Source organism: Rhinatrema bivittatum, chromosome 6 (genome assembly GCF_901001135.1).
Source record: "Rhinatrema bivittatum chromosome 6, aRhiBiv1.1, whole genome shotgun sequence".
Classification (NCBI taxonomy): Eukaryota; Metazoa; Chordata; class Amphibia; order Gymnophiona; family Rhinatrematidae; genus Rhinatrema; species Rhinatrema bivittatum.
This window is the reverse complement of record NC_042620.1, coordinates 98099146-98120554: the sequence shown is the minus strand read 5'-3', so window position 1 is coordinate 98120554 and position 21409 is coordinate 98099146. Positions and strand designations below refer to the sequence as shown.

General features: G+C 45.5%; 1 protein-coding gene across 10 annotated transcripts in view; it reads left to right on the top strand.

The window, feature by feature from the left end:
• COBLL1 (cordon-bleu WH2 repeat protein like 1) overlaps positions 1 to 21409 on the top strand; it is a 393951-nt gene that overhangs the window by 367040 nt on the left and 5502 nt on the right. For 9 of the 10 annotated variants that reach the window (XM_029605630.1, XM_029605633.1, XM_029605628.1 and 6 more), the window contains 2 exons: positions 1254 to 1283; positions 11822 to 11998. In XM_029605630.1, coding sequence (XP_029461490.1) covers positions 1254 to 1283; positions 11822 to 11998 — 207 coding nt within the window. The remainder of the gene's footprint in view (positions 1 to 1253; positions 1284 to 11821; positions 11999 to 21409) is intronic. The other variant, XM_029605638.1, reaches the window with a different exon arrangement.

Here is a 21409-nt window from a genome sequence, read left to right as displayed (position 1 = left end):
ATAGAGAAGAGGGACAGAAGTGCAAAGTTTTCGCTTTGTCTCTATCTGCTGGTAGGAGTGACAAATCCCTTAAGTCTGGACTAGTCTGGCAGGACTCAAGGAAAAGAAATGATCAGGTAAGATTCTAATTTTACCATTTTCAGCCTTTTATTTGAGACATAATGTACCAGCATGGTATCTGTTATATCTGCATACCACATAGGCACATTAGTTTCTTCTTATTGCTATCTGTTACAGCATGAGGAATGAATTTTTAATTATATCTGTATTTGTATGCTGCTTAATGGTGAGGATTTATACTTTTGTGGTTAACCATGAGTGTATTTAAATAGGAAGGATTCAAATAATATGAGGCCAGTTCAGATTCCTGTGATCAATGTATATTTCCTTTGTAAGGAAGTAGTTACTAGAAATATTGAATTGCAGATTGGTTAATCTGTCATCTTGTATCTCTGTTTTGTGCATTGGATATTTTCCAGTAATGGGAGTTTGATAAATATGCAAAGCAGTAGACACATTGAGAATGCTTACGTTGTATAGGTATTACCGTGGCACTTTCAGGGTTTGGAAATCAGGGTAGGATATTCTTATAAGAGCATGTGCAAAATAAGAGCAGGGGAGTAAAAATTTGTTCCCATACTCCTATCTGGCACAGAGGCTGAGAATGTCCTTGGGCAGTATGTTTAATCTTTGTGAATTTCAAGCAGGTTTCTCAATTGGTTATTACTCCCTATTAGACCATAACTGTATAGTAAAATCATGGCTGTTTTTTCCTGCATTCCTGTCTAAAGATTAAGATTATTAGGGGGTATATTAAGTGAATAATTTATCTTTTGTCATATTTCCATCAAACGTTCCAGTGAAGGTGGCACTGAAGCGATAATGATTTTACAGCTAAACTAAAACAAACTGGAAACTTTAGGAAATAAAGGTTCTGATTTATTGGGGAAAGGGTAGGGGATTGACATAAGCACAGGGTGAGAAGACCCTTGATATGCATTCTATCCCTTTTTCCTCCTTAAAATCCCACTGCAGAGATGTGTAAGTACCAGCAAAGAAGTGATCAGGAAGAATCTAGAGTTAGTAAAAGTGCCCAAAATGCCACTTCATTTTTTTAATTTAGAGTTACAGTGCATTATCATTTTTTATTTTCTGAGTAAATTGTAAAGCTGTGCTCCTGCAACTTTTTTTAATTGTGTGAATTGAAATAATAATAATACTTTATTTGAGAGAGTTTATTTTTTTTTCCCCAGGAACTATTATCCATGACACAAGGACAAGCAGTATGTATAGCACACTTATTTTTAAATTTTATCCTTAATTTATTTTCTTTTAATACTATTTTGATATTCTGGGGGTTTTTTCCAAAATATTCATGTTAACAATTAGTATAAAGTTAATATGGAAAATTAGCTTATTTTATTTATGTCTAAAGGTAACATGGTGCAATATCTTATTCTGTTAACAGCATATATACCCACTTGACCATTTTATGGCTCAACCTTTTCACGTTGTTGGTGTGTCTTTAAAAAAAAAAAAAAGTTGCCCTAAGCACTGTGCCTAGGTTTCTCTTTTGTGGTGATAATTTTTAAAATTGAATGGAGAAATGTAGCATTCTGATTTATCAAGCTACACCAATCACCATCTTACATATCCCTGCATTCAGTAATGGAACAAGTTAAGGTGAGATCATGGAATCCCCAGTTTTGACTCAGTCATTTTAGAATGGAGGCAATGGAGGCATTTTCACAGTTTCTCAACTTTTAGCACAGTTTGTGTTTCCTCAATGGCAGATGGAAATACTGGGTCTCTTCTGTTTTAATTTTAGCTTTAGGGTTTTTGTCAGTGTCTAAAGCCAATATTTTAAATTGTTATAAAGCTGATTTACATAGTTTTCAGTACAGCAAAGAACATAGTTTTGTGGCCAGGGACTCAGATATGTATATCATCACACAAGACTGTAATCAGGGTAGAAATAATAGCTATTGAAACAAATAGCACAAATGGCTTCTTTCTTAGTCTTCTGCAGTTCCCTAAGGTATGATGTGAGCTTAATTAGGCTGGAATTTTGATAGAAATATTTGTTTTTAAACTCTTTACTCCCATTTGAGTATGTAAAACAGTGTCAAACAAAAACATATCTTTTTGGGCTGTTTTTGTAAGGAAGGATAGTAAAGTCAGTGTTTAATTGTAAAACTATAATCAGTGGTGACCCCACACCCATCATAGTACAGTCTTTTTTTTAAAGTACAGCAAGCTTAGGTTTATACTTTACCCACAACCAGGCTATGCTATAATATCTGTCTTGCTGCTATTCACAGAACAAAGTTGAATTGGCTAAACTGGAAAAGAAATCCAGATGATGTTTTGTGTGAGTTAATTATACCAGAAATTAATCCCATGCAAAATGTAAAAAGGAAAAAGATTGGGAACTGCTAAGAATGAATAGACTCAGGACTGATTATTGTTTTAAAGGGGTACATCATGTTGAAGTGATCTTTTTAAAATACCATTGTTTGAAGGCACTTAGTAAATTACTGTTGAGCAGCTGGGTGCTGCACAGTTGTAGAATGCAACCTAAATATGCATTCTTAAGATGGTTGAAACAGGGCAACCAAAAACCGTGGCTGGACCCTGGTTAAAGTGCCATGGGTCTTCATATTCTCTTCCTTTGGTGTGGTCCTATAAGCACCAAACGAAAACATGAAAATGGCTTATAGTGCTTGTATCTGGGGCTAGCCATATCTACTGTATTCACCAGCTAAATAGGCTGCCATTCATTAGCCTTCTGTCAGGAAGTGTGTTTCCCTGTACGTACCCAGATCAGTCCAGACTTCTGGGTTTTGCCTCTCTTCCAGTAGATGGAGACAGATACATTTTCACAGCCACTGGCAATATAACCTGGTATAGCACCTGCAGTCCCTCAGTATTTCTCTGTCTCCAGCATATGGATGAGGTGCAAAACCTGCAGTTCTGAACCTTTAATAAAAAAAAAAAAAAAGGAAAAAAATGTCTTCCAAGAGGATTTTCCTCCTAGGAGGTTGTCAGGTCCTGGTGGGACCATCCCTCTTGGTTGTAGGGGCGGATGAGCCAGGGGTTGGAGACCCAAAATTGTCCTGATTACCATATCGGAGGTTGAAAGCTGGTGGTCCAGTTACCTCACCTCCTGGAGTTTGGGGGGGGGGGGGGGGGGGGGGGGGGAACCTCTGCCAAGCTCAGATAAGGCTGTTCTTTTCTTCTTTCTTGTCTGTGCCTTGCTGTTTTTTGTAAGGTTTTGTAAAAAAAAAAAAATTTGAAGGAAGTGCAAGGAGTTGCAGATAGCGTTCGCTTTGCCTTATCTCTGTTTCTCCCCAGCGCTGGTGGTACAGGGAGACAGCTCGGGGGATTTCTCTCTTTGTTTTCGGCTCCTCGTGTTTTTCTTCCTCGTATGGCTGTTTGCTGCGTGGTCAGCACAGTGCCTAGGCATGCCAAAGGAGATTGACTGCTCCATTTGCGGCTGTGATTCCATGTGCCGGTCGCAGTTCAGCCATTGCTCCTGGTGCCTCTCAGCAGGGGAGGGCACATCGGGAGAGATGGCGGCGGCTTCCTCTCTGCAGCATTGGTCTGGTGAGCCGAAAGCTGCGTGGCATGAGGCAAGGATCCATTCCTGCTGAGTGCGGAAACGTCGGCCATTTTGGAGACTTTTGTAGCTAAGTCTCAGCTTGCAGCAGGGAAAGGGGATTTCCTGCCGGCGCTTTCTCCACCCAATTTAACTCCCAAAGAGGCCCAGGGATCCTCCCCCAACGGCCCACTGAGGGCAGTCAGGGGAGGAGTCAGACCCTCTGGAGGAGGATTCTGTGAGTTTCTCTCCTTTTTTGCCCAAATTTGTGATTTTAATGCACAAGGCTTTTCTGGCCCACCAGGCTGCAAGGTGGCCCTCTCGCAAGCACAGAGCAGTTGAACCCTCTTCCAGGAAAAAAAAGTCCAAATTTTCAAGGTCCTCAGGGGCCACCAGGATTCGGAGGGTCCATGGTCCCTCGGTGTCAGGGACCACTGAGGCGATTTCTCAGATGATTCAAACAGGTTTGTGTCGGGATGGCTCCCCGGACAAGGAGCCAGATCGGGTTCTGCAGGATCTGGCTGAGGAGCCAACAAAGGTTCCTACTATGGAAAGAGAAGATCCCAAGGTGCTTTGCCTTTTTCAGAGGAAGGAGCTAGGTCCCTTGATACATTTTGTCCTGCTGGAGTTAGTTATAGTGGTTCCTCAAGAGGAATCGGACCATGAGGATGTGGATCCGGTCATGGAGGGCTTACGAGGTCCGGCCAAGACATTTCCATTTCACAAGTCCGTGAAACAGTTGGTGGTGAGGGAGTGGGATACTCTGGAAACTGGCCTTAAGCTATATCCATTGCCCGAGGAAACTCTGGAGCTTCTGCAGGTTCTGAAAGTGGATGCCTCCATCTCCGCAGTCACCAAGAAAATGACCATCCCAGTGGTAGGGGCTGCGGCTCTGAAGGATCTCCATGACAAAAGGCAGGAAGTGCACTTTAAGAAGATTTTTGAGGTATCAACACTGGGCATCCAGGCGGCTGTCTGCAGTAGTTTTATGCTTCGAGCGGCTGTGCAGTGGGTGCAACTGCTTCAGGAGAACAGAAGTTTGTCATCCTTGTAGGCTCAGTGGGCAGAACATCTCGAGGCTGAGGTTGCTTATGGTACAGATGCCTTATATGACCTTATTCGTACTTTGTCCAGAACAATGATGTCCTCGGTCTCAGCCAGGAGACTTCTTTGGTTGAGAAATTGGTTGACTGATGTCTCCTCCAAAGCTCAACTTGGTGCACTACCATTCAAGGGCAAGCTACTCTTTGGTGAGGACCTGGAGCAGTTGATAAAGCTTCTGGGTGAAAATAAGGTTCACAAATTGCCGGAAGACGAGCCCAGTATGCTCTCGGTTTCGTGGCCAAAGGAGTTTTTGGCAGAGCTATGCCTATGGGACAGAGACAGGCCTCAGGGAGGGTCGCAGTCCTGGAACCACTCATTTCGAACCCGTAGAGCAGGCAGAGAGGTCACCAGCCAGGGTCCTGGTGGCACCAAGTCTACACAATGAAGCGAGGCTGGCCCACTCCTCCTTCCCAATTATGAGGTCGCTTCACACATTTGTATGAGGAGTGGCCAAGATAATTTCGGACCAGTGGGTCCTAAGCGTGATAGAAAAAGGTTACACTTTAGAATTTGTTTGGCCACTCCGGAGTATCTTTATGAGGTCTCCCTGCGACTCGGCAACAAAAGAGCTAGTCATGCGGCAAACTCGAGCGTCTGCCTATGGTAGGGGCCATAGTTTCTGTTCCTCCACACGAACGAGGGAGGGGATATTATTCCATCTATTTTGTGGTCCCCAAAAAGGATGGCGCATTTCCTCCAATTCTTGAGTTAAAGAAGGGGAATCTAGATCTCAAAGTTCCATGGTTTCGGATGGAAACTTCATGGTCCATCATCGTGGTGGTACGGACAGGAGAGTTCCTGGTGTCCTTGGATCTGACAGAGGAGTACCTGCACATCGGGATCCGCCTGGACCATCAGAGATTTCTCAGGTTCATAATCCTAGGTGACCATTTTCAATTTTGCGCACTCCCATTCAGTTTAGCAACAGCTCTGCGGACCTTCAGCAAGGTGATGGTAGTTGTGGCAGCGGCCCTCAGGACGATTGTCTTGTTCAGGTGAAGTCGCAGGACCTGTGCAGGCAAGCGGTGGAGGTGGTGATGTACCGCTTGCAGTCGTTGGGTTGGGTAGTGAACCTATCTAAGACCAGCTTCTCTCCTCGCAAGTTCTGAATTTTCTGGGGGCACATTTTGATACCTGAGTAGGGAAGGTTTTTCTCCTAGAGGAGCGTATGCTCAAGTTGCAGTCTCAGGTTTGGAGTCTCTTGCAAGCCCGAGTCCCCAGAGTCTTGGATTACTTGCATGTCCTCAGCTCCATGGCATCTACCTTGGAACTCGTGCCCTGGGTATTTGCCAATATGAGATGTTGCTATCCTGCTGGGATCCAGTATTGGAGCAGTTTCTTCTTCCGCTTACCGATTCAGCAAGGTCCAGTCTGTCTTGGTGGCTTTTGCGTAGGGTCTTGGAGTGGTCTTGGAGGTTCCACAGTGGATAGTGGTGACTACAGATACCAGTCTCTTTGGCTGGGGAGCAGTGTGCCAGTCCCAGTCAGGGATTCTTATAGATTGCGAATTCTCCATGAAATCCTGTGTTAAAAAAATCATAAGCGATTGTTACTTCAAATTAAAAATACTCAAAAGATTAAAACCCCTCCTATTCCCTAAAGACTTTAGAACTGTCTTACAGGCACTTGTCTTATCAAGATTAGACTACTGTAACTCACTATTCTTAGGCCTTCCCGCAAATATAACAAGACCATTGCAACTTCTGCAGAACTCTGCAGCTAGACTCTTGACAGGTACTAGAAGATCTGAACATATCACCCCAATATTAAAAGAACTTCATTGGCTGCCGGTCAAATACAGGGCCCAGCATAAAATCTTATCACTAATACACAAAACCCTCTACAATGAAAAAAATTGAATGGCTAACCTCTTCACTTCACTTCCACACCCCCTCAAGAACCACCAGATCAACCGGAACAGGGATGCTACCCATTCCTTCCCCCAAAATTTCCCACCTAAATAATGTAAGAGAAATCTATCTCTATTGCTGGACCCCTTCTATGGAACTCTTTCCCGCAGGAATTATGACTAGAAGCTGACAACAAATTATTTAAAAAGGGGATTAAAACTTGGCTTTTTAAACAAGCCTACCAAGAGCTGTTAGCATAATTATCTTACACTTCTGATTTAATACCAAGGTAATGTATATTTTTATTTTTATTATACTATCTCTACCCTAACTATACTACCTCTCTAAGTGTTTAAATTTTGACTATTTAGCATACTATTTAGTTTGCTATGTTAATTACATTATGAAATAATGTATTTACTTCTTTCTTCTTTGGAAATGCAAATAATTTTAAATGATTAATTGCTAACTACTGTAAACCGATTTGATATGCTTGCATGAAAAGTGGGTATATAAAAATTATTAAATAAAATAAATAAAATGGTCATTGGAGGAAGCATTGTGGTCCATCAATCATCTCGAGATGAGAGCAGTGCGGCTATCCCTCCAGGAGTTTTGATCTCCTATCCATCAATGCAACAATGGTAGCCTATATCAATTGCCAAGGGGGGATCAAGAGTCGAGCAGTGGCTTGTGAAGCGGAAATGCTGATGTTTTGGGCGAAGCAGCATCTAGCTTGGATAGCGGCTTCACACATTGCGGGGTTCGACATTGTGCAAGCCAATTTTCTCAGCCATCAGCGATTAGATCCTGCAGAATGGGAGCTCTCGGAAAAAGCGATGTCTCATTATCCACAGATGGGGTGTTCCTCATATGGATCTAATGGCAACTCAGTGGAATGCCAAAGCTCCTCGATTCTTCAGTCGCAGGAGAAAGCGAGAAGCAGAAGGGGTTGATGCACTGGTTCTTCTTGGCCAAGTGACGTTTTGATATATGTTTCCACCATGGCCTCTGGTGGGCAAGATAGTGAGGAGAATAGAGGTCCACCCAGGAAGAGTAATTCTGGTGGCTTCAGAGTGGCCTCTATGACCTTGGTTTGCGGACCTGGACAATCTAGCGGTGGATGGTCCGTTGAGGCTGGGACATCTTCCAAACCTGTTTTATCAAGGTCCCTTATTTTTCAATCAGGCAGATCGCTTTTGTCTAGCGGTTTGACTTTTGAGCAGCAGCGTTTGAGGAAAAAGGGGTATCCAGAGGATGTTATCACCACCTCATTAGCTTATGCTAGGGTGTGGAGGGTTTTCGAGTCTTGGTGCACTTATAAAGAAATTGACACTCAGCGTGCCTCATCGCAAACTCTAGTGTTTTTTTGCAGCATGGACTGGCTAAGAGTTTATCATTCAACTCCTTGCGAGTACAGGTCTCCATCCTGGCCAGTTTTTGGGGCAAGGTGAATGGGAGGTCCCTGGAGGCACATCCAGATGTGTGGTGCATTTTCTTAGAGGAGCAAAGCATTTGTACTCTCCTGCTCACACTGTTTGTCTATCTTGGAGCCTTAATTTGGTCCTCAAGGACTTATGTGAGGCACCGTTTGAGCCCCTTAGAAGGGCTAACATTAAGGCTCTCACTTTGAAGGTGGTATTCTTGGTGGCTATTTGATCGGCCAGAAGGGTTTCGGAGATTCAAGCCTTGTCCTGCGGGGGGGGGGGGGGGGGAGCCTTTCTTACGGATCTCGGATTTGGGGGTCTCATTGAGGACTGTTCCGTCTTTTCTGCCTAAGGTGGTTTTGGCATTCCACATGAGTCAGTTCGTGGAAATTCTGGATTTTCAGAATCTAGAATCTGGTTCACCTCAAGCCTCAGAATTAAGGCGTTTGGATGTCCGGTGTGCCTTGTTGCGGTACGTGGAGTTGACCAACAGTTTTAGGGTGTTGGATCACCTCTTTGTGCTGTGGAGTGGTGCAGAAAAGGGGTCAAAAAGCTTTGAAAGCCACAATTACTCGTTGGTTGAAGGAAGCTATTGGATCCACATACATTTGTTGTGGTCATCCTGTCCCGGAGCGTTTAAGGGCTCATTCAACTCAGTCCCAGGCGGCTTCCTGGACCAAGTGTCAGCTAGCGTCTCCACAGGAGATTTGCTGAGTGGCGACTTGGAAGTCTTTGCATACTTTTGCCAGATGCTACAGATTGGATGTCCAAGCTCCGGAGATTGCTGGTTTCGGAGAAGGCATCCTTTGAGCAGGACTCTCACAGTCCCACCCAGTTTAGGGAAGCTTTGGTACATTCCAGGAGTCTGGACTGATCTGAGTAAGTACAGGGAAAGGAAAATTGATTCTTACCTGCTAATTTTAATTCCTGTAGTTCCACAGATCAGTTCGAGTCCCGCCCAGGGATGTGTGTGCGTTTGAGAGTCCACTAGTTCTGTCTGTTCTTTTTATTGTCTGAAGGATGGCACAGGTTTTTTTGTCTTGCCTTAAAATTTGTAATATTGTTGACAGTTTGATTTTTCTTTCCTCTGCTCATTCGGGAGATATTGTATTCATAATTTGATTGGAAGCGTTTTTTCAGTATCAGCTTGGATACATAGTAATACTGAGGGACTGCAGGTGCTACACCACTATGTGCCAGTAGCTGTGAAAATTTCTCTATCTCCATCTGCTGGAAGGGAGGCAAAACCCAGGAGTCGGGACTGATATGTGATACTATAGGAATGAAAATTAGCAGGTAAGAACCAATGTTCCTGTACTAAGCTGTAACATACTCAAAACTAGACAGATGCAATCTAGCTTTCCTATTAAATAAAAAATGACCAAGAAGTTATGGACATTACTATGGGTAATTGGAATATTGTCATTATTCAGTCACATTTTTTCCAGTTTTTCTATTTTGAGCATTACCCATAGGTCATTCAGTGGAAAGAGAGAAAACTAGTTTGTTAAATTGTGTATAGAGCTGCAGTGGTAATAAAATATTAGGATAATGATCTATGCATTTTTTTTAAAGCTTCAAAACCATATTTATGGCTATGAGTCCAGGTCCAAGTCCAGATGAGGGAGACTGTTTTCCTTGGCCCCTGGCTTGTTCAATCATTACTATAGTTACAGGCTCACATTCTAACTCGATTATTACCATCAGGTGCAAGTGTGTCCAGTATAAGCGCAAGGAAGCCAAGAGTATCATAATGGATAACCCCTCCCCCCCCAAAAAAAAAACAAAAAAAAAAACAAAAAAAACTCATCACAGGGTATTCAGCCAAAACAAGGAGAAATGGAAAAAAACAAGCAAAGTCCCAAAGTGGTATTCAAATTAAATTCTTTACTGCAACTTAAAGAAAATTATCCAGGCTAAAATGAAAACCATCATCAAACAAATCCCTGCAATGAAAAGTGAATGGTTTCCTTGTCCATTTTAAATCTTCTTCACACTCTGCGTTCCCTTCAACCATAGCCAGACTACCCTCCCCATGTAGGGTAGGATAACTAGAGCATAATTCCAGCATAGGCTGGTCAAGTAAGTAAAATTTCTCCAAGCACAAAAGGTAGAAAAATACAAAAAAATCTCAAACTTGGGTCAAAAACTCAAACTGTAATCCAAAATCCAAAAATATCACAAAGTTATCAGCTGTCTAACCTTCTCAGAAGTCTCTAGTTCGAGTTCACTTGAAATTGTTTTCAACCTTGCATCTTCCTTAGCTTACGCAAAAAGATCTTTCTGGATTCAGTCGTTCATGATACCAGAGGGATGCCCTTCCATCTAGGCTGAACCAGTCTGCATCAAAAAAATACCTTTTCTAGTTCCAAAATCCAAAAAGACCCCTACTGTAGATCAAACCCTCTAGGGTTGAGGAAGTAACATCCTACAGCCAAGCTCCAACTCCTTCTTGCCAACATCATGCTTAATATCCAAGTATGATCTTTAGCTTATCTCCTGCCCACTCTCTAGTTGCTTTCCCAATAATGTGCGAGCATGCTATAAAGGATTATATACCCTCCAGTAGACTTTCCCCTAAAAAGGTGGGGTTTTGGTTATGGGAGGATTCAAAAATCTTTAAAACCCTTCTCACTACCCCTTACTGGAAAAATGTACATGGGAGCATGTCTAATGTCTGGCAAAGCCACGTCACACTTAGGATTTTAAAGCTAGAATATATTTTATTATTTTTAAATAATTAAAATTCAGGAACACCTTGGTCTCTGAATGATGCTCTTGTTTGCTTTTCCATATTGTTTTTCATATATTCAAGACAAAGAATGACATTATCAGAGCAGTATAGTTTGTGCTGCTGTGTCAGAATGAGAGCAGCTTTGATTATTTGTGAAATACAATTCCTGGAGAAGAGAGAACTGCATCTCTCTCCCCCCCCCCCCCCCACCACACCCCTCCAAACTCCAGTGGATCTTAAAGGCTCTTTATATACATACAGGTATATTATTTTATTAGTACCAGTCTGAAACTTGTGACAATTGTCAAGTCTTCATCTTTCCTAAACATTCATAATGTATCAGTTATCTTAACAAAGGAAAACATGATGTATTCACTTATTTCTTGCTTAACACAGGGGCATGGGCTGGTACAAGTGGTCAGGAAATGCTGTCTCCGGACCTTTGAAGACTTACAATAGTGAATTTAAATAACAATGGGGAAAGAGTTTGCAGGGGAAGGTGATAGCCCAAGGGAAGGAAACAGAGTTGCATGATTATGGGGATAAAGCTGTATGTATCAGGTGTTGCATGGCTATTTCTTCCCTGCAACTGTTTTCTTTGACTTGATGGCATTCTTTCTCATGTTGTGCTAATTCAGCCATTTTATCAATGTTGTCTTGGGTCCAATATACGCACAGGTACTTTTCTGCTTAGTAACACATTCACTAGTTGTCTGGTCAGGCATGAATGAATTCAATAGTTCACATTTTCTGTAATAGAACTTCTGTGCAATGTGCATGTCTGAAGGGGTTTTGTAGAGGCTGACCACATTCAGTATGAGAATTCATGGAAAATATGATCAATAGTAGCAAAAAAACAACAATTTTGATAGTCTATAAATATGCAGTTTTTAAATGTTTTAACTTGCAATTGTTTGCTTTACTAGTAGAAAGTAATCCATTCTTAATGCCTTTCTTATAGCTCTTCATTGCATCATGGAATGGTTCTGTTAATTGTGTGCGTATAACATTTAACTAGCATTACTAACGTACAGCTAAGGGCTGCTACAGAATTGCTTTTATCAACTAACTGCCCAAAGCTTCTTTTTTTTTTTTTTTTTTATAATAGAAAACTAACACTGCAAACAATCAACTAAACAGCCAGGTTCCTTGCAAAGTTCACCGCTCATCTTCTCTCCTTGAGAAAAAGACTTCTTTGCCATTTCAAAATTCTGACCCAGAGCAAATCCACCAGTGTGTGTTGGCTGCAATTCGCTCAGGAGAAGCTGCTGCCAAATTAAAAAGGGTGAGTTTGCCTCATCAGATGAATGAGGATTTACTCATTTCAAAATTAGAATTGTATTCCTAAATGCAGTTTAACCTGGCATCTAGTCTGATACCTAAGCCTGTAGTACAGAGGATCTTCTAGTTCTGTCAGACTGCATATTTTATCTTAAATACGTATACACTGTCATTTGTATTAATATTTATTATTTTCAGGTCAGCCACATCCCTGTGCTCAAAAATGTTACAAATTCAGATTAAAATCTGTATCATTTGGAGGGTGATATTCAAAGGCATTTCCACAGATGAACGGTGTTTTGCTTGTGGAAATGGATTCTTTGAAACTTGCTTAACCTCTTTGCACATTAAAGTACATTTGTTCATTTACACAGAGAGAGGTGTTCCTGGGCCAGCGTCAGGGAGAGAGGTTAGCACTGTTGTATGTACTTTTGCTAGAAAAGGTACTTGCGCAAATAGCAAGTGCAAATCTATGAGTGCACTTTTTCCAACCCAATTTTCAAAGGGAAAGTTTTCCTTTTGAAAATTTTCATAAAATCTGTGGGTAAAAACTACCTGAAGATTTTACACTTCTGCACACAGTTAGAAACTTGCCCTGTTGGTACATCACAAAAAAAAATCTTTTTTATGGTTATAATAGTGCTTTAAATGTGTTACTTCCCTCCAATCATTTATAGCATTCTTTCCTCTCCATACAGCATACATGAATGCAAGCTTATACTTCATCAAAACAAACTCTTCTGTATAGTATTTCTTTTCTCGACAGATTAATTGACTAAAGATTATTTACTATTAGATATAATGTAAAGGTCCATATTTGAGTGGTGGTGTGAGTGTGGCATTGCCCAGGAAACTTTGCCCAGGATATTCAGTGGGTCTTACTCAGGTAAATTTATCCAGATAGCATTAGATGTTGATATTGCCCAAATAAATTTAGGACACGTTCCCTTGCCCTCTCTCCCTCTTATCTGGCTGAATTTTACCTAGTAAAAAAATGATCCAGGGAAAATTTCTTCGGTCATCAGGGCATGAGATTTCAATTTTCAATATCAATCTCGCCATTAAAAAAAAAAAAAATCAAAAACAAAATAATTTGCCAACTTGAGAAAAAAAATAGAAAGAATAGCTGCTTGATGCTTTCTGCTATACATAATTATGAATTCTGTTCTTTGCATCCTAATTAATATATTCATGCTTCTGATCCTGTCAGCACATCACAAGGGAGTATGTCAGCAAGAGTCTGTCAGGCCTGTTTTGTTTATACAGGGTAAATTCATTAAAACCAAAACAAATTTAAAACATTGTTTAATTGTGTTGACTCTTTATAGCATTTGGACTTGGCTTATCTTAATTTTTCCATGAACATCACTTCATATTACCCATCCTGCCCTGGGATTTACATCAGTCCTGTTAATGACAGAGATGTTTTTCGGGAACATTTTGTATTTTTATCCTCTCTAGTTTCTTTGTTCAAATATTTCCAAACTATAGCCCAAGAATCTAAATCCTTTGTTTTCTTGAGGAAATGCTATTTTTGCTTCTTGTGTACTGACTGCAGGAGATGTGTGGATCCCAGAAGAACTGTAAAAAGCTGCCTTCTAATTAAGCAATATTTTCTTCTCCACTGTTGAATTATATTGCAAGGCATGATTGTCTTTTACATGACATGTAACTGCTTCCTGTCAAGTAAACATGCAGTATATAAGATGTTTTCATGGCAGGTAAATGGTGATCAATACAGATTATTTTTTTAAGCATATAGAGTTATTTGAGGTTGATTGATGGCAGTCCTGCTTCCAATGCAGGTTAAAGAATAAAGGACTATAGCTATGAAACTTTTTAACAATTATATTGATTAGTAGTTTCTAGGCTATAAGGGACAGCTGAGTTGGTTCTGATGTTTTGAATCTTCTGATCGAAAAGCTATCACATTGAGAAACTTCAGGAGATACTTGGGGCAGGAACAGAAATGTCAGCATTGACTCGCCTGTTCCTGTCACCTCAGCAGAAGCACACCAGTGCACTCCTTCAATACAAACATGGAATAAGACAGCAGATAATGATCGTATGGCCCATTTACCCTGCTCACATCCTTTCCTGTCGAAGTATAGCCAACCTTATTTGATATCCAGCTTTATTCCTTGCTTCTCCATAACTAAAGACCACCTGTGCTTATCTCATGTCTGCTTGAATTCTTTTATTGTTTTTGCCACCACCTCTTCCATTGGCAGGTTGTTTCATGGATCTACGAGTGTGTGAAGAAACTCTTATTCTTTAATCTACAATCTCCCACTCCCCATGCAGAGTTTGCTTTATATTATTACCCCTTGTTTTATAATTAACTTTCCTCTTGTCTATTATTTATGCATTTGTAGCTATTGAATATCTTTCATCTTTTCCCTTTTCTCACCTGATAGGACTTAAAATGTTGCAGATTCCACATTTTGGTAGAACCTCTGGATTTCCATTGTCTAGTCTTAAAGAGATTTGGCCTGCAAGTAAACATAGTATTTTCCACGCAGATAAGCAGCCTGAATTAGCCATGCTATCTGGGATGTCCCTGGGGCAACGTAGGCAGAGCTTTTCAAAGATAACAGAACTTTGCTCTGTGTGCAGCTGAACATCCTTTCCCGCGCGGCTCCATCTTTCTCCTCAGTCTCTTTTATTTCCAATTGTAGGCTGCACGTGGAGCTTTTCTTCTCCAAGGACAAGTAGGATGGTAGTCCTTACACATGGGTAACATCATCAGATGGAGCCCGGCACGGAAAACGTTTGTTAAAGTTTCTAGAAACTTTGATAGGAACACTGAGCATGCCCTTGGGGGTCCCTCTTCAATCTCTTCTTTTCTGCAGAGCTATCGCCTCACGGTTTCGGAACTCGCACTTCTTTCTGGCATTTTTGCTACTTTGAACTGTTTTTCCTTCCATGCGTCACGTAAGGTCCCTCACCCTCCTCGGGCAGCGATCAGTAAGTGCTTTGTGCCTTCCGGGTCGAATGCCGACAGCTTCCCCTCCCGGTGCTTGCTGACCATCGACCTCATGCCGTGCTCTTTTTTCCATGGCAGTCCAGTGCCCCTGGACTACATCCATCACAGACCCCACAAGGTCTGCATTGTCTGCCTCGGGGCTTTCCACGATGACCGTGTCTGCAATCTTTGTGCCTAGATGACCCCAAAGGGTCATATGGCCTGTCTTGACAAAATGGAAAATCTTTTCAGGTCCAAGCGATCAGATCCATCCTCGGCGTCTGGTTTCTCAATACAGTCTGATTGCCTCCTCTTGCTTTGCTGTCCATGAACTAGGCTCAGGGGACCGGTCACTATCCCTGTCATCCCATTCTCGGTTGAGTTCCTCGACATCGCCATCGGTACCATGCAAGGATCGCGGTATCAAGAAAGGTCGAAGAAACACCGTCGTCAATCATCCTCTTCATCGAAACCAGACTGTGAGAAGACATTGACCTGTGCATCTCCTACGAAGCAATCCAAGGGCAGTGGAAGCCTTTCCCTCCGACCCTGCCGATGCCTCCAGGCAGCCTCCACCGACACTGGTGGAGAGCTTGGTCCCTCTCGATCCAGGGGACGTCCTGATTCCACCGGGTCCTCCTCAGGCCATTCTGTCCTCGGCGGCCTTTAAGGAGGAGTTAGAGAGGCGTGTGCGGTTGACCGGGCCCTGCAGGGCCACGAGCCTCCAGTTCCCTGGGTACCAATTCCACCTCAAGAGCCTGCTCCACCAGTGCTTGCGCCTTTGCTAGAGTGGCTCGACATGCTGCTCGGTATTTTGCCGATGCAACTGGCTCTGGGGTCCCAAGCCCCTTCGCAGTCAATGGGTGCACCACTGCCACCACCACCAGCCCCCATACCGGTGAGCGACTCATCCAAAGAGGAAGGGCCATCAGGCTCAATGGCGGCCCAGAGACACATGGTGCCACCTCACCTGCCAACACTCCCAGGACCCTCTGGGTCGGTTCCACCGATGCCTTCGGTGCCCCGATCCCACCAATGCCGTCTGATCCTTCGCCGCTTCTGCATCCTCGAGGCCCATCAATGCCCCGGCGCTTCTCTCTGTGCCCTTGAGGGCCATGCCACGCCCACCGATGGGCCTTCAACCCCCTGCATCCCCAGAAGGTCGCGGTGAGGGGGAAGCTCCCTATGACCCCTGGGAGGAGGCGGCATCGGTATCCTCCAAGGAATCGGAAGATTTACCTTCCGAACCCTCTCCACCAGAGGAATGATGGCAATCTTTCCTTCGCAGGATTCATCAAGGCCATGGCAGAATCTGTGCCTTTCCAACTGTTGACAGAGCAAGACTCCAGGCATATAAAATACTTGAGATCCTGAAATTCATGGATGCCCCGAAAGAGATGGTGGCAGTACAAGTTCATGATACTTTCCAAGGACCTGGTGACCTGCCGGTTAACAGGAAAACTGATGTAGTATACCTGGTCCAGCCGTCCACTGCATTCGACCACCGTCAACTCCCCCACCAGTCGGTGGTGGGAGAGTCATCCCTGAAAAAGGCTAAAAGCATACGTACCCATGCTTCCACTCCTCCAGGGTGCGAGCACAAAGCTCTTGTTGTATTGGGGCGCAGAGTGTTTCAGGGTGCTATGCTCACTGCCCACATTGCTTGCTACCAGCTTTACATAGGACAGTATTCCCGGAACCTGTAGATGCAGGCCCTGGAATTTAGTGAGCGTCTGCCTCAACCATTCCAGGAGGACTTCCAATCTATTGTCCAGCAGGGCCTGTGCGATAAGCACGAGGTTCGCCCGACTTATGATGTCTTCAAGACAGCCATGAGAACTGCCACAGCGGGCATTGGAACCCGACATCAGCATGGCTACGGGCCTCCGACTTGCGCCCTGAGGTCCAAGACAGTCTGGCTGACAAAATTAAAGAAGCTGTGACTCAGCTGAAGGACTAGCAGGAGACCCTTCAGCAGTTGTCGGCTAGTACTTCCGACTCCCAGCCTACTAGAAAGCCCCCACAGCAAGATCCTAAACGGCCTTTCTATCAGCCTCGTAAATACTACCCACCTGCACCAAGGTCCAGGGCTCAATGGCCTGTCCCAAGACAAGACAAAGACAACCTTGGCCACCTCGGGCACCTTCAGTTCTGCTGCAGAACCCCGCCACAGGGTTTTGACTGGCAGCCAGGGAGCATGAGCCAACCTTCTCCACAGGACCCCGTCTCAACTCCAACTATTCGCAGATCAGTTGATCTCGATCACATCGGACATCTGGGTCCTATCCATCATCCGTCAGAATTACAGGCTGCATTTCCAGCGGCTTCCATCCCACTCCCCTCAGTGTCCCTGGTGGAGAGCTGCAGGGGACCTATGGATACTTTGAGTGGAGCTCTCCACCTTCATTCTTGCTCAGGCAGACGAACCAGTTCCGCCCAGCCAACAGGGCAAAGGATTCTACTCCAGGTATTTTCTAATCCCCAAGAAGATAAGAGGCCTCTAGCCCATTCTGAACCTGAGAGCTTTAAACCATTTCTTGGTAAAGGAAAAGTTCAAAATGGTCTTGCTGGGCATCCTGATTCCCCTTTTCAAGATGGGGAGATTGGCTTTGCTCCCTCGATCTCAAAGATGCATACACCCATATCCCCATCTTTCAGGCAGATCGGCAGTACCTAAGATTCCTGGTCGACAGGAATCACTATCAGTATCAAGTTCTGCCCTTTAGCCTGGCATCTGCACACTGGGTCTTCACTAAATGTCTGGCAGTTGTCGGTGCACATCTTCGAAGGCGGAGAATTCATGTTTTCTCCTACCTCAACGATTTGCTCATCAAGGGCAACTCCCGACAAGGGGCTCAGACTGCCATGAGCTTCACGATTGACACCTTGGAGACTCTGGATTTCTTGATCAACTATCCCATCTCCAGCAGTCTTTGCAACTGGACTTCATTGGGGCACACCTGGACAGTATCCAAGTGAAGGCTTTCCTGCCTTGGGACAGGGCGGAGACTCTCATGGATCTTGCCTGACACATCTCCAGTTGCCCCCATGTCTCTGCTCACCAGTTCCTCCGACTGCTTGGCCATATGGTGGCAATGGTACATGTACCCCATTTGCTCGGCTACCCATACACGTAGCCCAATGGACATTGCACTGTCAATGGTGTCAGCCTATGCAGGACCTGCATGCTCCGAATTCTAGTCATGACACGGTTATAGCAGTCTCTCCAGTGGTGGACAATCCCCTCAAACCTGGAGCAGGCACCCCTTTTAGAGTGCTCAGCCCCAGGCCATGATCACCAGGATGGGGTGGGGCTTCCGCACCCAGGGGTTCTGGTCGGTACAGGAATTGCAGCTTCAGATCAACCTCTTGGAATTGCGAGCGATCCGCTATGCCCTGTGTGTGTTCTGAGAGCAGCTCGTGAACAAGGTGATTCTTATTCAGACAGACAGTGGACAACATTCTGGCCAATGCCTTGAGCCAGACGTTCTGGCCCCACGAATCGTCCCTCAGTGAGGAGCTAGTGAACCATATCTTCCCCCTCTTCCCTCGGCAAGAGGGGCAGGGGATCGATAGTGGATGCCTTCTCGATCCACTGGGACACAATGTTGCTGTATGCTTACCCTCCCCTTCCTCTCATATCCAAAATGATCCAGAAATTACAGCAGGATCAGGGCTTCATGATTCTGATCGCCCTCTGCTGGCCCTGTCAGGACTAGTTCCCAACTCTTGGGGACCTGGCCTCGTGCCCCCCAATCCAATTGGGGACAGCTCCAGACCTGATCACCCAGGACCAGCGCAGGCTTCGCCACCCCAACCTGCAAGCCCTGACCCTCATGGCTTATAGGTGACGGTAGGGACCTTTGGCCTGTCAGAAGGAGTATCTCGTGTCATTCTGGAGTCCAGAATGACACTTTTACCAAACAATCCTATAATCTGAAGTGGAAGCAGTTCTCATGTTGGTGCAAGGTTCACAGTCTGGATCCCTTCTCTTGCTCCCCTCCTGCACTCTTGGACTACCTATTGTCCCTCTCTGAGTCTGGTCTGCAGACCACGTCAGTGAGGGTTCACCTCAGTGCCATCCGGGCAAGCCATCGAGGTTCAGATGGTTCTGCAATTTCTTCCTATCCGCTCTTGGGCCAATTCATGAGGGGCTTACTGCAACTGAAGAGCCCCACTCGCCCCCTGGCAGTTTCCTCGGATGTCAAAGTAGTCCTCTTGCAACTCATGAAATCTCCATTTGAACTGTTGCATTCTCCTAGGACAAGCAGGATGGTAGTCCTCACATGTGGGTGACAACATCCAATTGAGCCCGGCATGGAAAACTCAGCTTGCTGCTATCCGCACATCCACGCAACGTCCCCCTTCAGTCTCTTCTTTTCCACAGCGCAGTAACCTCGCGGTTGTGGAGCTCCAGATCCTCAAAAGTGCTTCTATCTTTTTCGGGGGGGGGGGGGGGTTCTGCTTCGGGTCCCCCTTTGCGTTCAGTTCCTCCATTCAGTAGGTCCATTGGCTTTTGCCTTTTTATTTGCGGTCAATTTCAGACTCCCACACCATGGTGTCGATTGGTCATCAACCACACGCCAGCCTCTTTTTTGAGATGGCGTCGTCAGGTTTTCAACGGTGCCCCCAGTGCCAGCGGACCATGTCCATCACGGATCCACATGAGGTGTGTATCCTCTGCCTGGGGGCCTTGCACGATGTCTGGGGGTGTCGTTTGTGTGACCAAATGCCCCCCAAAGGGTGTCTAGCGAACCTGGATAAAATGAAGAAGCTCTTTGGCTCTTCAAAACCTTCAGCTTCGGTATCCTTCATGCCCAAGGACTGCGGGGAACCGTCCCCATCTCTTCCCATGGTGGTCCCGCTCCCCAGTACCCCTAAGGACCAGGGAGAGGGAGATCGATCCTCGGTGGTCTCTCCCCTCCCCCTAACCTCGGGGTCATCGTCTTCCTCAGCGCAGGGGAAAGAACGGGTCGAGTGCCGGAAATCCAGAAAGCATAGACACCGGTCACCATCTAGCCACGGTTCCGGTTCCAAAATGGCATCAGTGGCTGCTGAGCCGCCATCAAAGTGGTACCAGCCACCGGAGGCCCCATCCTCCGGTGCCCCCGGTAGTCTGAGGCATTTCCCACCAGCAACGATGCTGGGCACCGTGCCTCCTCACGATCCTTCCGAGGATGTGCCGGTGACAACTCGTCCCCCTCCATTAGTCCTAACTATCCAGGACTTTCAGGAGGAGTTGGATCGCAGGGTGCAATCGGCGGTGCTCAAAGCACTACAGAGCTTTGAGCTGCTGGCACGACCGGCCCCTATACCTGTGCCTGAACCTCCGCCATTGATGCTTGCACCCCTGCTGCATCTGGACATCCTTCTTGGCGCCCTACCGACGCAACCGGTGCCCAAGAGGCCCTCGATACCTCCTTGGCCACAGACTACCTCCACTGGAGTGATCCGGGTCCTCCGAGGAGGATGAGGCCTCTGGGACCGGGTACTCATGCCCACAGTTCCCCAGGCTGAGGGTTCCTCCCGGCATACCACGGCCATTGCCCCCGTCGATGCCTCGGGGTCCATCGATGCCGTTGGTGCCCCCAAGGCCTTTGGTGTCCTTGGGGCCCAGACCTTCCACCCCTCCCGGTGCCCTGCCCTCGATGTCCGGTTCCTAGCAAGGAGGAGAGTTCCTATGACCTGTGGGGGGGTGATTCCTCTGATTCATCCTCCAAGTTCTCAGACTACCCCCCCTTGAGGAACCCCCCCGCTGGAGGAACGGCGTCGATCTCCGCCTGAAGACCTGTCATTTGCCTGCTTTGTAAGGGCCATGGCAGAGGCCATCCCCTTCCAGCTCCTGTCTGAGGAGGATACCTGTCACAAGATGCCGGAGGTCCTCCAGTTCATCGATACTCCAAAGGAGATCGTGGCGGTGCTGGTCCACAACATCTTTTAGGAGTTCCTCCTCCTCCGTATGTGGGAACACCCGGTGTCTATATCCCAGGTAAACAGGAAGGCTGATGCGACTTAACTGGTTCAACAGGCCACAGGCTTTGAATGGCGACGCCTACCCTACCAGTTGGTGGTGGTGGAGTCCGCGCTTAAAAAGGCCAGACACTTCCAGACACACGCTTCTGCCCCTCCGGGCAAAGGGAGGAAGTTGTTCTAAGGTGCTATGCTAGTTGCTTGGCTCCGGGCCTCAGGCCCGAGGCTGGCTTGGCTCCGGGCCTCAGGCCTCCTACCAGAGGTTCAGGACAGGCTTGCGGACCTCCCCTGTATAGGCAAAAACCTGTTTGGGGATAAGATGAAAGAGGTCATGGCGCAGCTGAAAGATCAACATTATACTCTTCAGCAACTCTCCGCCACCCTCTCTGAAGGCTTTTCCTCTGCCATGAAGTCCTCTAGGCCGGGCTCTCGCAAACCCTTCTACTGGCCGAGGAAGTAATTTTCTCCAGCTGCCTGTGC